This window comes from Arachis stenosperma, chromosome 10, assembly GCF_014773155.1.
Source record: "Arachis stenosperma cultivar V10309 chromosome 10, arast.V10309.gnm1.PFL2, whole genome shotgun sequence".
NCBI lineage: Eukaryota > Viridiplantae > Streptophyta > Magnoliopsida > Fabales > Fabaceae > Arachis > Arachis stenosperma.
In genome coordinates this window covers 17,144,615-17,159,435 of record NC_080386.1, presented here as the reverse complement: position 1 = coordinate 17,159,435, position 14,821 = coordinate 17,144,615, and the positions used below count along the sequence as shown (strand labels likewise).

At 36.8% G+C, this 14,821-nt stretch overlaps 1 protein-coding gene across 1 annotated transcript; it reads left to right on the top strand.

The window, feature by feature from the left end:
* The first annotated feature begins 9,262 nt into the window (after nt 1-9,262).
* Nucleotides 9,263-11,830, top strand: LOC130954498 (short-chain dehydrogenase RED1). Its single transcript, XM_057881245.1, has 3 exons — nt 9,263-9,799; nt 10,617-10,776; nt 11,370-11,830. Exons 1-3 carry the CDS (start codon nt 9,451-9,453, stop codon nt 11,704-11,706), a joined length of 846 nt encoding a protein of 281 aa, XP_057737228.1. The 5' UTR covers nt 9,263-9,450; the 3' UTR covers nt 11,707-11,830.
* The last annotated feature ends 2,991 nt before the right edge of the window (nt 11,831-14,821 follow it).

Here is a 14,821-nt window from a genome sequence, read left to right as displayed (position 1 = left end):
TGCTTTGATGACCTGGCAAGGAGGTTTCTGACCCGATTTTCAATTTAGAAGGATAAAGTCAAACATGATCTAAGTCTCTTAGGGGTAAAACAAGAGGTCGGTGAAACACTCCGAGATTATATGGAAAGATTCAACAAACTTTGCTTGGAAATACAAAACTTACCTCCTAAAGCAGCGATAATGGGGTTGGTTAACGGCCTTAGAGAAGGGCTATTTTCCCAATCCATATCCAAGCGACACCCGACTTTCTTGTATGAAGTACAAGAGCGGGCAGAGAAGTATATCAACAAGGAGGAGAACTCCCGACGTAGAGATTCCATCCCAAAACCAAACCTTCCCTACCAAACTTGGGATAAAGAGAGGGAGATAAAGAAAAAAGAGGAGTATATCTCGGAGAAGCATCGAAGATACCACAATTACACTCCACTCCGAGTTTCTCTTGTCGATATTTACAGGGAGATCTGTCATACTAAAAAACTTCCACCTCCTTGCCCCATTAAACACAAAAAGGCTAGAAGTCGGACAGAATATTGCGAGTATCACAAACTATAAGGGCATTCTACCAATGATTGTTATGATTTGAAAAATATTATAGAAAAGTTGGCTAGAGAAGGTCAATTAGAAAGATACCTTGCTGAAAGGGCGGACGACTCAGGAAAAAGGAAAAGAGGAGATGAAGATGGAAGTCGACGAGATCGGCCACCACAAACCCCCCGATAGGCAGATACACATGATAAATGGCAGATTTGTAGGAGGAGGAGTTACTAAGTCCTTACGTAAAAGGCATCTTAAAGAGGTATATCAAGTCGGAAAAGAGAGTGGAGCTCTCGATCTACCCACAATCTCTTTCATCAAAGAGGATGCACAAGGGGTGGCACCTGGTCACAACGACCCTATGGTAATTACAATGATCCTTGCTAATGCAAACCTCCATAAAACTTTGGTGGACTAAGGGAGTTCGGCTGACATACTATTTAAGCATGCTTTTGATAAATCTGGGTTAGAAGAAAAGGATCTAAAGGCTTATCCAGACAACCTTTTTGGGTTAAGGATCTAAAGGCGTATCTAATAGTTCATTATATACCACTTTTGGTAAAGGCATGAAATCAAGAACCTTAAGCATTGACTACATTGTAGTAGACGTGGCATCAGCTTACAACACTTTAATAGGTCGAATAACCTTGAGCCGATTAGCTGCAGTCATTTTTACGTCTCAACTATGCATAAAGTTCCCAACTATAGAAGGAATTGTCACTGTAAAAGGAGACTAGAAGTTGGAAGAAAGTGTTACAATGAAAGTCTCAATTTAAGAGGTAGTACAAGTGGTAAAGAAGTCAACACTATTAAGCTCGGCGGTGTCCGAGTTCGGGAGGAGCTACATCCCCAACCTTATGGAAAGATAGAAAAGGTGCAAATCGGGGATCAGGCATAAAAGACAATGAGCATAAGGGCCAACTTGAAAGAAAGTCTAAAGGCACAACTCATTTATCTCTTACAAAGGAATTCTAACCTTTTCACTTGAAAAGCCTCCGATATGTCTGGTATAGACCCCGACCTCATGTCTCACAAGCTCGCCGTTTATCCAAGATCTCGACTTGTTTAGCAAAAGAGATGAAAGCTCGATCCTGAAAGAACGCAGGTCGTGGAAGAACAGGTGCAAAACTTATTAGAAGTTGGCTTTATAAGGGAGGTAAAGTATCCTTTTTGCCTGGCTAATGTGGTCCTCATAAAAAAGAAAATCAGGAAATAGAGGATGTGTGTGGATTACACTGACCTCAACAAAACTTTCCCCAAAGATCCATTCCCTCTCCCCAGTATTGATGCCTTGGTTGACTCAACTTTAGGGTATAGATATCTGTCCTTTACGGATGTATACTCGAGATACAACCAAATCCAAGTGTACAAGTTGGATCAAGAAAAGACTCCTTTCATTACTCCAAAGGCTAACTATTGTTATGTAGTAATGCATTTTCAATTAAAGAATGTTGGAGCTACATATCAACGGCTAATGAATAAGGTGTTTTCATCTCACCTTGGAAAACTAATGGAGGTATATGTGGACAATATGCCCGTCAAGACCAAAGACGATCTTGCTCTTTTGACTGACTGGTCTTAGGTGTTCTCCATAATAAGGATGCATGGGATGAGATTGAATCCTTCAAAATGCACCTTCACAATGGAGGCTAGGAAGTTCTTAGGCTTCATGCTCACTCAAAGAGGTATTGATGCCTACCCAGATAAGTGCACAACCATATTAGAAATGAAAACTCCGACTAGCCTTAAGGAAGTCCAGCAACTAAACGAGAGGTTGGCCGCATTTTCTAGGTTCCTAGCAGGATCAGCTCTAAAGTCTCTACCTTTATTCTCAATACTTAAAAAAGGGAACTAATTTGAATGGATTCAGGAATGCGAATAAGTCTTCCAAAATTTCAAAACATTCATAAGCCAACCTCCAATACTTACCCGACCTCTTCCAAGAGAGAAGCTTATCCTCTATCTAGCAGTAGCAACTCGGGCTATAGCGTCAGCCTTGGTTAGAGAGGATGAACATGGACAATAACCTATCTACTTTGTGAGCAAAGCTCTACAGGAGGCAGAACTAAACTATCAAAAGATAGAGAAGTTCACATACACCCTTATCATCACTTCCAGAAGGCTCCGACCTTATTTTTAAGCTCACACTATAAAGGTTCGAACTAATCAACCTATAAAGCATATTCTGCAAAAGACGGACATTACGGGGAGGATGCTACAATGGGCTGTGGAGCTGTCCAAATTTGACTTAAGGTATGAAACCCAGACAGCAATCAAATCTCAGTATTTAGCCCATTTTGCGGCAGAATACACTAAAGCCCGGGGAGATCCATCAACTTGGAATTTGTATGTAGATGGATCATCCAATAAAGCTGGAAGTGGAGCAGGAGTCACTACAAGAAACTATTAGAATAGTGACCGATTTTAGCGACAAAAAAAATTGGTTGCTAATAGCGACTGATATAAAATTTCTAGGACAAAAAAAATATTGGTCGCTAAATCAGTTGCTAAATTACATTCAGCGACCGACAAAATCGGTCACTAATAGCAACCAAATTAGCGACCGATAAAATTTTAATACAACCAAAATAAAGTTGGTCACCAAAATCGGTCGCTATTTTTTAATTTAGCGACTGAATTAGCAACCAAAACAGAAAGTAACGTCTTTGAAATTGTTAGTCACAAAATCAGTTGCTATTTTTTATTTTAGCAACCGATTTTGCAACTGATAGTGAAATATGGTGAATAACTGTTTGGTCGTTAAATAACTGGTCGCTAAATCGGTTGCTAATTGTTAAGTTAGCAACTGATTTTAGTGACTCACAAAATCAGTTACTAATAGCCACTGAATTAGCGACCGATTAATTTTATACAACCAAAAAAAAGGAATAAATGTCCTTAAAACTCTTAATCACAAAATCGATCGTTATTTTTAAATGTAGTGACCGATTTTGCAACCGATCAATAAGTAAATAAAAAAAATTAGTTGATTACTATTTCGATCATTAAAATTATAGTCACAAAATCGGTCACAAATTTAAAAACAATTATGTGAGTTACCCTTACTACTACCCCCTTCCCTCGTTTCATCCCAATTTATCTCAGAAATTAAACCCTAATTTATCTCAGGATTTAGTGATCTCAACCACCAAGTCGAGCTTCTCCCCAAAGACCCTGGTGTAACCCTCCTCTACCTTCTTCTTTAACCCCTCTGACATGGCTAAAGTGGCTTCTGCTATCTTTACTTTAGCCAGAGCTTTGTGAAGGTCGAGAAGCAGATATTCTTTTTCTTCTTTCCACTCCTTCTTAGACTCCTTCAAGGATGCCACTTCAGCCTGCAAGTCAGACAACATGCGCTGAATAGCACCAAGGGAAGTCTTCTCCAATTCCCTTAATAGAGTTGCAAAAATTCCGACCGTCCAGACTCCACCTCGGTCTATAAGCTGGAGATAGGATTTTATGGCAATGTTGTCCATATTAATAAAGTTGTGGGAAAGGATGTGTTTCTCACTCCAAGCAATGGCATCAAAGCCCTGCTTATATATACCCCCGAGTCCGAAGTCTTACGTTTTTTAGGGTTCGGCTTGAGATTAGAAGGTGGAGGACAGGCTGTTGGTTTGACCGAGCTAGAAAGAGGAGGGGTCAGCTGGGGAGCCGGGTCAAAAGTAATCTTCAAAGAGGCCAAGGTGCCCGAGTTTGACTTAGAGGGCGAGAAGAGGTTGAGAGTTTCACCGGCTTCTTTCAGTTGTATGTTTCGAACAGCAACATTTTTTCTTGCGATTTGAAGTGTTTTCATTGCGGCCGACTTAGGGGGCCATTTTATCTGCACAATGTTAAGGTCGGATCATGTTAGCCTTAAAATCAAAGTCAATAAAACTATATTTAAAAATTGAAAAGAATACTACCAAGTTTGGATTGAAGTTGGCTGGAATTCCTTAAAAATTTTTGGTATCTAGATAAGGAGCTCGGCCCCAACACTCCTAAAATAGACCGACTACACTCTCCTCGATCTCATCTAAGTGTCCGCATTATACTTAACTATTACAGGATGTTCCTCCTAATATAGAGGGAAAATAGGCTCATCCCGCTCACCAAGAAAGAAAGATCGGACACCCTCAATAGAATGAATTTTGAAAATGTAATTGTAGAAAGAATCGTCAAAAGTGGCAAAGACTTTTCTCCCCTGGATAGCTTGGAAAGAGAACCAACCTTTGTTTTTTGGATCTAAAAGGGTTTGGTTAAGACAAAAAGATAAAAGAAGACCTTAAGAAAAGGTCGAACATCAAGTTCCCGACAAAGAAGTTGGTATATTTTCAAGAAACTCCAAGAATTTGGATGCAATTGGGGCAAGGGCAACATTATAGGTCTTAAGGACTTTAATTTCGAAGTCGAAAAAAGGAAGGCTAACCTCTAACTTGGTAAAAAAGAAATCATAGACATAGATGAAGTGACATTTCGACCTATCAAGTAGGGGAAAACAGACCCTCTCCTCAAGATCGTCAACTACAATCTCATAACTCCTCTCATCCTCCTGATTCAAACATAACCTATGATGTCTATGAAAGATTTCAGCGTACTCATTATCAATAACAAGGATAGGAGTAAGAATAGAAATATCTACCCAAGTCAGATCGGATGGGACTTTAGACGACATGTTGTGAATTACAGACCGAGACAAAAGTTATACCTACAATACAACAAAACAAAAATTCATCACCACAAATCGGACAACAACAAATCAAGACAAACGATCAAAAGGTCTGGTCGTCTTCAAAGATCATCATCAACCTCCTGAATGCAAAGAATAAACAACACAATCATTTACAAATTTCGAAAGAGTTTGGGTCAACATCAACCAAGAATGTTGCAAAACCCTTCCAACACACAACAGTTATGCTATATCTCCAAAATATGGAAATAACGCCATCTTTCATAAGAAAATGGCACCATTTGGGGGCATTACAAAATAAAATCCCACATTCAAAATCACAGCAACAACAAAAGAATGCAAGCAAATTTCCAGAATCAAAATTACAATCAAAATGGCAAAGCAAAATAAAGAAAACAGAACGCAAAAAACAGAACAAGTAAAAGGGGCAAAAATCAACCTGGAAAGAAGAATGCAAAACGGAAAAAGATTACTTCAAACAGCAAAAGCACGTACAATCCAAAAATCTTAAGTAAACGAGCAAACGGAAGGAGAAATCTTGAAGAAGAAAAAGAGTTGTGAAGAATTTTGGAGAGAAGATGAAAAAAAAACAAGTTGAGATGAAGAAAGCGAAAAAAGATGAAAGAGAAAAAGATTGAGTATTTATAAAACACTGGGGACAAAAGTGTTATTTTGCACCCCTAATTAAAAGCGTGCATGGTTACCAGGTAACCGAAGAAGGAACATGCGTGACGTTACATAAAGACGTAACGTTTTGAATTTTAAAAAGCACGTCGAGTACCCGACTTATCCCAGAAAGGAAGTTTACCCGACGTGAGATGTCAACATCCCAAAGCCACAAAATGTTCGAGTCCGACCTCATAAAAGCTCGAACTCAAGCAGGAAAACTATTCATACATTGGCCCAAAAAGTAAAGCCCAGCCCAAATGATTAAAGGCCCATCCAATAAAGGTGGCCTTATCCATTCCTACCCGACCTCATAGAGGTCGGGCGCAACGACAACAGTTCAGCCTTACTTATCTGAATAAGTAACTGAGTCCTAAGATATCTCCCATTTATCTAAAAGGGAGATCTTAACAACTTCCCTAGAAAAAAGAATGGTTATCCACCACTTACGGTAGAACTACTCCAAAAAGATGGTTATCTTTTCTACTATAAATACACTAACATCCTCAGGTATATTAAGAACCCAATATACTAAAAACCTGCTTAAAGCCCTTGCTAACTTAAGTATCAAAGTCTCTTGCAGGAACCACCCTCCACCTCCTCACGAGGAACCCGAACGGCGGCACCTCGGCACCAATACAAGTCGGACGCTGCCTTAAAAGGAGTCTGGACCTCACGTTTAAGCCAAAAAACAACCCAGTTTCAGGTAATGCTCGGAATAAGCGATAACTTTTTTTTATATAGTCAAATATATTCAGCCAAATATATAAACTAATCTAATAATTCAAAATATTATTTTTATAAAAAATTACTATCATTAAAATATCTATTTTTATTAATATATATAATTATAAAAATATTATTATACACTAAAATTAACTATTAATATATTTATATATAATTTAATTTGTTTTTAAAATATATTTATATTTTAATAACTAATTTTAGTATCCATTAGTATAATTATCTTTGGGAAGGAGTTTCCACAAAGTGGGGATTAAATCTCCTCCCATTTTCACAGGTGACATTTTATAGGTAAGATATTTATAAATTTCCATTATTATCTCTGTACCCATCTTCAAGGATAGGTAGTTAGGTACCCAATGCATTATATGTACTGACTTATGAAATACAAACACTTTATTTAGTTGCAGTGTCGGTGTGTCGGATACATTTTAGACATGATGCACAAAGACACTCGTTCGACATGCAAAAATGTATCTTGTCCAAAAAATAAAAAAACTGTCCAGACACGATGCAATAGTGATTTGAAAATTTCACTTCAATTTTACTTTTACAAAAGATGCATTGTAAAAGATAAAAACACTAACTTTTCACCTCGACCCCTAAACTTTTTCTGGCTCCACATCCACTCACCCTTTTTTTATTGCCGGTCTGCTGCCACCTCTAGTCGTCACCGCCACCTCCGGTCCTCACCGATGTGGGTGTTCATCGTCCCTTTCCACGCCCACTTATTCTCAATTCCAGCATCTCCTCTTCACTGCCGCCACTTCCGTGGTGCTCGTCGTCGCTGCTCGCTGCCATTCGTCACCTCTTTAGTCACCACTTTTGCCATGCTCGTCGTCACTGCTCCCGTGCTCGCTGCTGTGTTCATCGCTTCTCCAGTCACCACTTCCGTCCGTTCTTGTCGTTGTTACTCTAATTCTCACTGCAATATTTGTTTAAGAATGGACAAAATGTAGCACACCTCTTCATTGTTTAGCACATTCATTGAATCCAAAGTAACTCTTTATATTTATACTTTATAATTTATATTTATAAGTGAAGATAATTTAACTATTACTAATTTCTACTTAACCACTAATTATATAGGTATTATAGCCACCAATGGTTGAGAGAAGATCCTACATGAGTTTCTCATCATCAAGATATTGAGATCACTAATGAGAGAGTTAAATGCTTGAAGTGGTATTTTTTTGATGAAGAAGAGAGAAGAAAAATACACATTGAACTTACAAGCTTTTCTGATGGTAGAGGTGTCTTTGATGATTATGACTTCTTAAATGATAGAAAAACTTCTTCAACCAATTGCTCATAGGCTACTAAGGCAACCATCTTCATCTTTTTGTTGTGAAAGGAATTGAGCACTTATTCTTTTATGCATTCTCTAAAAAAAACACGTTGAAGCCTAAATGTGCAGATATTTTAGTATTTGTCCACACTAATTTTCGTCTTCTTTCAAGAAAAACTTCACAATACAATAAAGGAAAAACTATGATGTGGAAGCCCGCCCTGCCCCGCCTCGTCCCGCTAGAAGCCAGTCCTTTGGCGGGCTGGTCCGTCCCGCCCCGCCTAGTGAGGCGGTCCTAGAATCCCACCCCGTCCCGCCTAACTGCGGGCTGGCAGGCTAAGCCCGCCAAAGCTCCTCTTCTTCTTTTTTTTTTTACTATTAACTACTAAATAATATATATAATTTCACAATCATATTAATAAATTTATAATTTCTAAAGGCATAAAAAATTATATTTTTTATATTCATAAACATTAAAATCTTTGTAATTATAAATATCTAATAAACATAATTATTAACCAAGTTTTCATCCAAAACATAAGTATAAATATTCTCTCCAAAGCAAAATAAACATAATTTAAAACATAATTATAAATATTGTCTCCAAAGTAACATAAACATAATCCAAACCACTCAATTTTATCTTCATATACTCTTGTAAGTTAGGTTGGAAGAAGTTAGATTTTGGCAAAAAAATTGTAAAAATACATCCTCACTGAAAAAACACTAAACCCGGCGAGAAGCCCTCCCCGCCCTGCCCCGCCAAAGCCCGCGGTTTAAGTGATGCGGGTTAGGCGGGCTTTTGCTACTTGACGGTCTTAATTTTCCAACCCGACCCCCCTTTTTTGGCGGGTTACACAGGGTGGCCCAGCAAATTTAGGTCCGTTTGCCACCCTTTATGTAGAATATTATTGGAGATGCTTTTTCACCAATTGATGAAAAAAATTGAATTCTTAAAGTTGCTAACTTTTTTCTTGATGAACTGAAATTAGAAAGAATGACAATTTTCAATAATAAAAATATCAACCATAAATAATAAAAAAATAATATAATTTTGGATAACTTTTTTTATATACATATAATGTACAAAATTCTTACTAACTCTATTAAGATATAGAAATTTGTGATTTTATTTTTTTTTTTTTGAATATCTATCTACTTTTAGAAGAAAAAGTATATTACATGATTATTTTTAAAAATATTTATTAGTTTAATATTAATAATATATTATATTATTAATATATGCGTGTTTTCATATCCCATAACTTTTTAAAATTTACGTGTGTGCTCTTCATAGTCATAGGTACCGCCCAGTCTACCACTTACGTAAAGTTACTTAAGCACTTAAATGTTAGGAAAAATGTGTGCAGCTTCATCGTTTGTAACGACATCACCCGATGCTGGTCCCATTCGCACCGGACTCCATGTCAGCCCCAAAACATGGATAAATAAAAAATAAAAACAATAGAAAAACAAAACCCCACCATCAGCGAAATTTGAACACGCAATATCATCATACTCAGTACTCACAAGTCACAACTGCTACTGAATGATGGATCCCCGCGAAGACATCAACAAACCGATAGTACTCATCACGGGGTGCTCCGAGGGAGGCATAGGCCACGCGCTTGCACGCGCCTTCGCAGCCAACAAGTGCGCTGTCGTCGCCACCAGCAGGTCGCGCTCCACCATGGCGGACCTTGAGCACGACACCCGCTTCTTCCTTCAGGAGCTCGACGTCAAGTCCGACGACAGCGTCCGCCGTGCTCTCGACGCCGTCATTGCCCACTTCGGCCGTGTCGACGTTCTTGTCAACAATGCCGGCGTTCAGTGTGTGGGCCCTCTTCCCGAGGTTCCTCTCTCTGCGATTCAGAGCACCTACGAAACCAACGTCTTCGGTATTCCCTAACCCTAACTAACTTTGTGTCTTCGATTCCATTGTATTTTCTGAAATTCTTACTGCGGAAGTCAGTGTTTGTTCGATTGATTTTAGTGGATATAGGATCTAGTGTTATTAACTGGTATTAAATTATACAACTCAATTTAGTTCAATTCAATTCTTTGTTTGGAATGCATTTAATAATAATTGTTCAATACTTTGTTTCTGACTATTTTGTCTTTTGTTTTGGAAGCGTGGGGAAGAGAAGAGATATGTTAGTTTAGTGTAGTTCAGGTATATTATTTTTTTTAATGTCAGTTAATTCCATCACAAAACTTTTGAGCCTTTGATGAAGGGAATTTAAATCTATCAGGATTTCAACTTTATAAGACTAATTAGTTCCAAATCAAGGAATTCAATTTCAGGTTTCCAATCTAAAGCTTAACCAAACCAACCAACCTGGTCAATTAGTTAGCTTACTTATTTGCTTTAGCAAGTGTCAGGTTTGAATCTCGTCTTGTGCATATAGTAACCATTGGCTTGCTGCAAAACCTTAAATGTAGCTCTAATCCACGAAGGATTAGTCCTTAGTCTGCTAGGCTAGAGGATACTATGGGGAAAAAAATATCTAAAGCTTAACCAAAGAGGAATGAAATGGTTCATTGTTTTGAATGGTTTTGGTGTTGGAGTTAGGGAAGTGTTTGCTTGTTTGTTTGTTAATACTTTTTAGTACCGAAAACCTGGGGGGACCGATGCTTGGGGTGCTGGAAACGATTTGAAGATAAGCACAGTCTGTGTAGGACTTATCAAATTTCTATGTCACTGGGGACATGCAGGTGCCTTGAGGATGATTCAGGCTGTTGTTCCTCATATGGCAAAGAGGAAACAGGGTAAGATTGTGAATGTTGGAAGCGTTACGGCTATGGCATCTGGACCTTGGTCTGGCGCATATACTTCGTCCAAAGCTGCCCTTCATTCTTTGACAGATACCCTAAGGTTTCATTCATTTTCCTCTTGTAGTGCTTGCTTTCTTGGTCTTTGTCACTAGCATCCTTCTTACAAGAATCCGACTAATCTAACTCAAAGGACTACTTGATTAATTTAAAGTTCTTTAGGATGACTTTCTGAAACACTTTGTTCTACCAGGTGTTTCAGCTTTAGTTAAAATATTTCCACTTCTATTGGAAAGAATTTCAAATAGAAAGGTGTTATTCTCAGACTTGATTAATTCAACCTGTTGTCCAAATAAACTAGAGACACAAATGTATGGAAACAGATCCAATTTTTTTTTTAAAACAAAAATAAATATATAATATGTTGCTTTATATATTGTGTTCATGCCTTTCCTTGAGGCCCCTTTATACCTTAGAATAGTGATATACTTTAAATTTTAATAAAACTGGAAGTAGTACACCACAGTTAGATGCTCTTAAAACTAAGTGCAATGAAACTAAGGAAAAGTTAACATATAGTGGATTAGACTATGCACTATGGGTTTTAGTGCTCAACTGAGCCAATTTTTCTTGCCTTTACATGTAGGCAAATCGTTGCGGTTTTTCTTATTTCCCATTGTATTGGTTTTCTGATAGATTGGAACTTAGCCATTTTGGAATTGATGTTGTCAATGTTGTCCCTGGAGCTATCAAGTCAAATATTGGAAATTCCGCCATAGCTAGCTACGATCACATGCCTGAGTGGGACTTATTCAAGCCTTTTGAAGCCGCAATTCGAGATAGAGCTTATTTTTCTCAGAAAACAAAGTCAACCCCCAATGATGAGTTTGCGAAACACACCGTGGCCGCTATCCTGAAGAAGAAGCCACCAGCGTGGTTCTCCTACGGCCATTACTCTACCGCAATGGCCATCATGTACCATTTGCCGCTGTGTGTTAGGGACTTTATTTTGAAGAAAGCGATGAAATGCTGAACTCAAAGTTTGATCTATAGTTCTATACATCTTCTACGTTTATGTTAGATAACTTGTATTCAATTCAATCCCAAACTTCTTTAAATTGTAGAGAATAAATGAATAATACTTCAATTTATATTTTCTTGAGTTGGTGTTTGGCTGATTTTAACTTTCTTTGAACATGGTTCAACTAAAGTTTAATTTTTCTCAAATTTAAACGTGATTTTCATACTAACTAGAGTTGTTGCATTAGATAACAAATTTTCGACTCGAGTTTTAAAGGAACGATATGCTTCTTTCTTTGTTTTTTGTACCAATAAAAGGATGATGTATCTATTTATTAGCAGTAGAATTATGAAGTGATGCTTTATAACTTGAAGCACAGTAGTATTCAAAATCAATAAATCAGACATAATTGTTTGTGATTTCTGTTTTTCTCTTTGCACTCTTCCATAGTTCCATCACAAATTAATGGAGAGATGTATGTACGAATACAAGGTTGAAAAATAATGTATGACATGATAGGATTGTGATATTTGAACATTCAAAAAATAGTGTGTTTATGAACATCTAATATAATTGGAAAAAAAATGTTTGTGTTATCGATCGAAGGAAACCGGTCAAAATAAATTTTGAAATAAAGTATTCTTTTACTAATTAGACATTCAAAACGCCTTATTTTTACAGTCCTGCTACATATTTAAGTTTTTTTGTCAATAAAGCCCAACCAAATTAACTTAACTCAACAAAACCTACTTATATAACGTGCACATGAAATCATGTCGTTCTTCTTCGTGTTTCTTCTTCTTCTTCACGTTCCTCCTCCAACTTTCGTATCTCACGTCCCTCCTCCTCCTCCTTCTTCTTCTTCTCCTTTTTCTTTGCGTTTTTCTTTTTTCTTCGCATTTATTCTTCTTCGCGTGTTTCATCCTTGTCGTCGTTTTTTTATTCCTTCTATTATTGCTGCATTTTTTTCTTTTCCTCCTCCTCTTCCTATTGATTTTGTAACATTATGTATTGTTTTCTTTTTTGTTTGATTTTTGTATTCTTATTAAAAGAGTAAAATAAGAAGAAAATGATAACGATGAAGGAAGAGGAAGAAGAATTTTAAGTTATGCAGAATCTATTAGAAAATAACATGTTGAGTTTAGAATACAATTAATTTAATAATTATGACAAACATTAAGTAATTGGGTTAAACACCCAATTGAGTTTTAATTGTTTTATTTGAGTAATGTAGGCCCAAATGATTTTGTAGTAGCCCAAAGCAATGAAACTTAACGGACTCAAGCATGCTAAATGAAGTGTTGATCCACAAACCTAGCCCAATCACTACTAAGAATCATTGAATCAAATCTCAGCCAAAGTTCACTTGTGCACTTGGGGTAAACAAGAGAGAGAGAAAGAAAGAAAAAGAAAGCTTCTTCTCCAAGTTCATACACTAGAGAAGAAAGAAAGAGAGAGGTTAACCAAGAAAGTGTTGTCAAATCACACTAATCAATGGTATGTTAAAATAAGTCAGAGGTTAAAGATAAATAATTTCCTTTTGCATGCAAGTTGATTTCTTCACTTCTTCTCTTATTCTCTACAACACCATTTTGAAAAAATTGAAGAAAATGGTGGCTGAACATCCCTGTTGTATATCAATGGCCAAAAATATTTTTTGGGGCCAAGCACAAATCTAATGGTTTGGATGTTGTTAAGCTCATTGAAAAAGTTGATGGTGCTACTGCTGTGTTTGCTACGGTGTTAAGACCAGTTCCAAAATTCCTAATTTTTAGGGTTGATTGAAAAAAGAGAAGGAATGATCGCTGATAGTTCAAAGTCCAAGAAGTTGACTCTGAAGGAACTCAAGCTGTGACTCAGATGAAGATACAAAAAGAAAAATGATTCTCATCAAAGTTCAAGGAGAGAGAACCCCGAGAGAAAAAGCAAAAAGTGAAACCTCACTACTGGTTTTGAAGTCTTGGAAGTATTACACCTACACTAAAGGGAGCATTCTGCCAAGATGATGAACAAAGTCTTGAGCTCTGTTGTTGGGTTCAGTTCATAGTGTTAAAACTATTATTCATTATCTCCTTCATGTTTTACAGTGTTGTATTTTAGTTTTAATGTATATTTTTCTATATTTTCTTTGAGAGGTAAAAGGCAAGAAAGAGAGGCATTGAGAAAAAGTCATAGAGTGAAAAAGGATAAGTGATACACTTGAGAGAAAAGTCAAGAGTGATTTCAGATTTTTTTCGGTTGTATTTTCTGTCTTGTGTCATATACCTGAGAGGTATTTTTTGCTAAGTTGGGTAAGAACTTAGTGTGGTGAGTCTAGGTATTAGCATATCCAAGTCAAGTTTGAGTTGAAACTTGTGTTCCCAGATAGGATTGAGTTGAGTCCTAGGGAATTGGTGTATGTAATACTTGGATTATAGTGAAAATTCTACCAACATTGTAGTGGAGACTGGATGTAGGTTGCATTGCACAAGACAACTGAACTAGGATATATGGCTGTGTCATCTTCTTCTTCTTCCTCTCTGTTTTAGTTCTGTTTTCTGATTTTTATGAGATAAAATGAAATTGTCCCCTGATTTATTCGTTTGCGCAGATCAATAGAAATTAGGTTTAAAGTTCTCTGATGAAAGGCTTAATAATTCAAAATTAAAGAAGGCTATAGATTTAAAACCCCCTCCCTTCTCTAAACCTTCTAAAACCTTCATAACACAAAAATTTTTAACCATTACACATAAACTTCTCAATTTTGACATTGAAATTTTTTAATTGTGACACAATTTTTTAATAGAGTTATTATTAAGTAATTTCGGTGCATTCTAGATTTAATTTTGGTATATTCTGGATCTAAATAAGGTGCACTTTTGGTCTGAGCTTATTTTCGGAATGCACATCAATTAACTCTGAAATTAAACCCAGAATTCACATCAATTAATTTAGAAATGCACCAAAATTACTTAATGATTGCAATACACAAACTCAATCGAAAATAAGCACACAAACAAAGACTGAATTTCCTTCTTCTTCGCGTTCCTTCTTTTTCTTCACGTGTTTTCTCTCTATCGTCTTTTTTTTATTGTTGCTGTTCTTGCTGCATTTTTTCTTTTCCTCCTTTTCTTCCTAGTAATTTTAC

Excerpts from the sequence above, each read along its gene's own strand:
- LOC130954498 (XM_057881245.1), top strand. The coding sequence starts at position 9,451 with ATGATGGATCCCCGCGAAGACATCAACAAACCGATAGTACTCATCACG. Across the intron at positions 9,800-10,616 it reads CTACGAAACCAACGTCTTCG|GTGCCTTGAGGATGATTCAG; the intron begins GTATTCCCTAAC and ends GGGGACATGCAG. Across the intron at positions 10,777-11,369 it reads TCTTTGACAGATACCCTAAG|ATTGGAACTTAGCCATTTTG; the intron begins GTTTCATTCATT and ends GTTTTCTGATAG.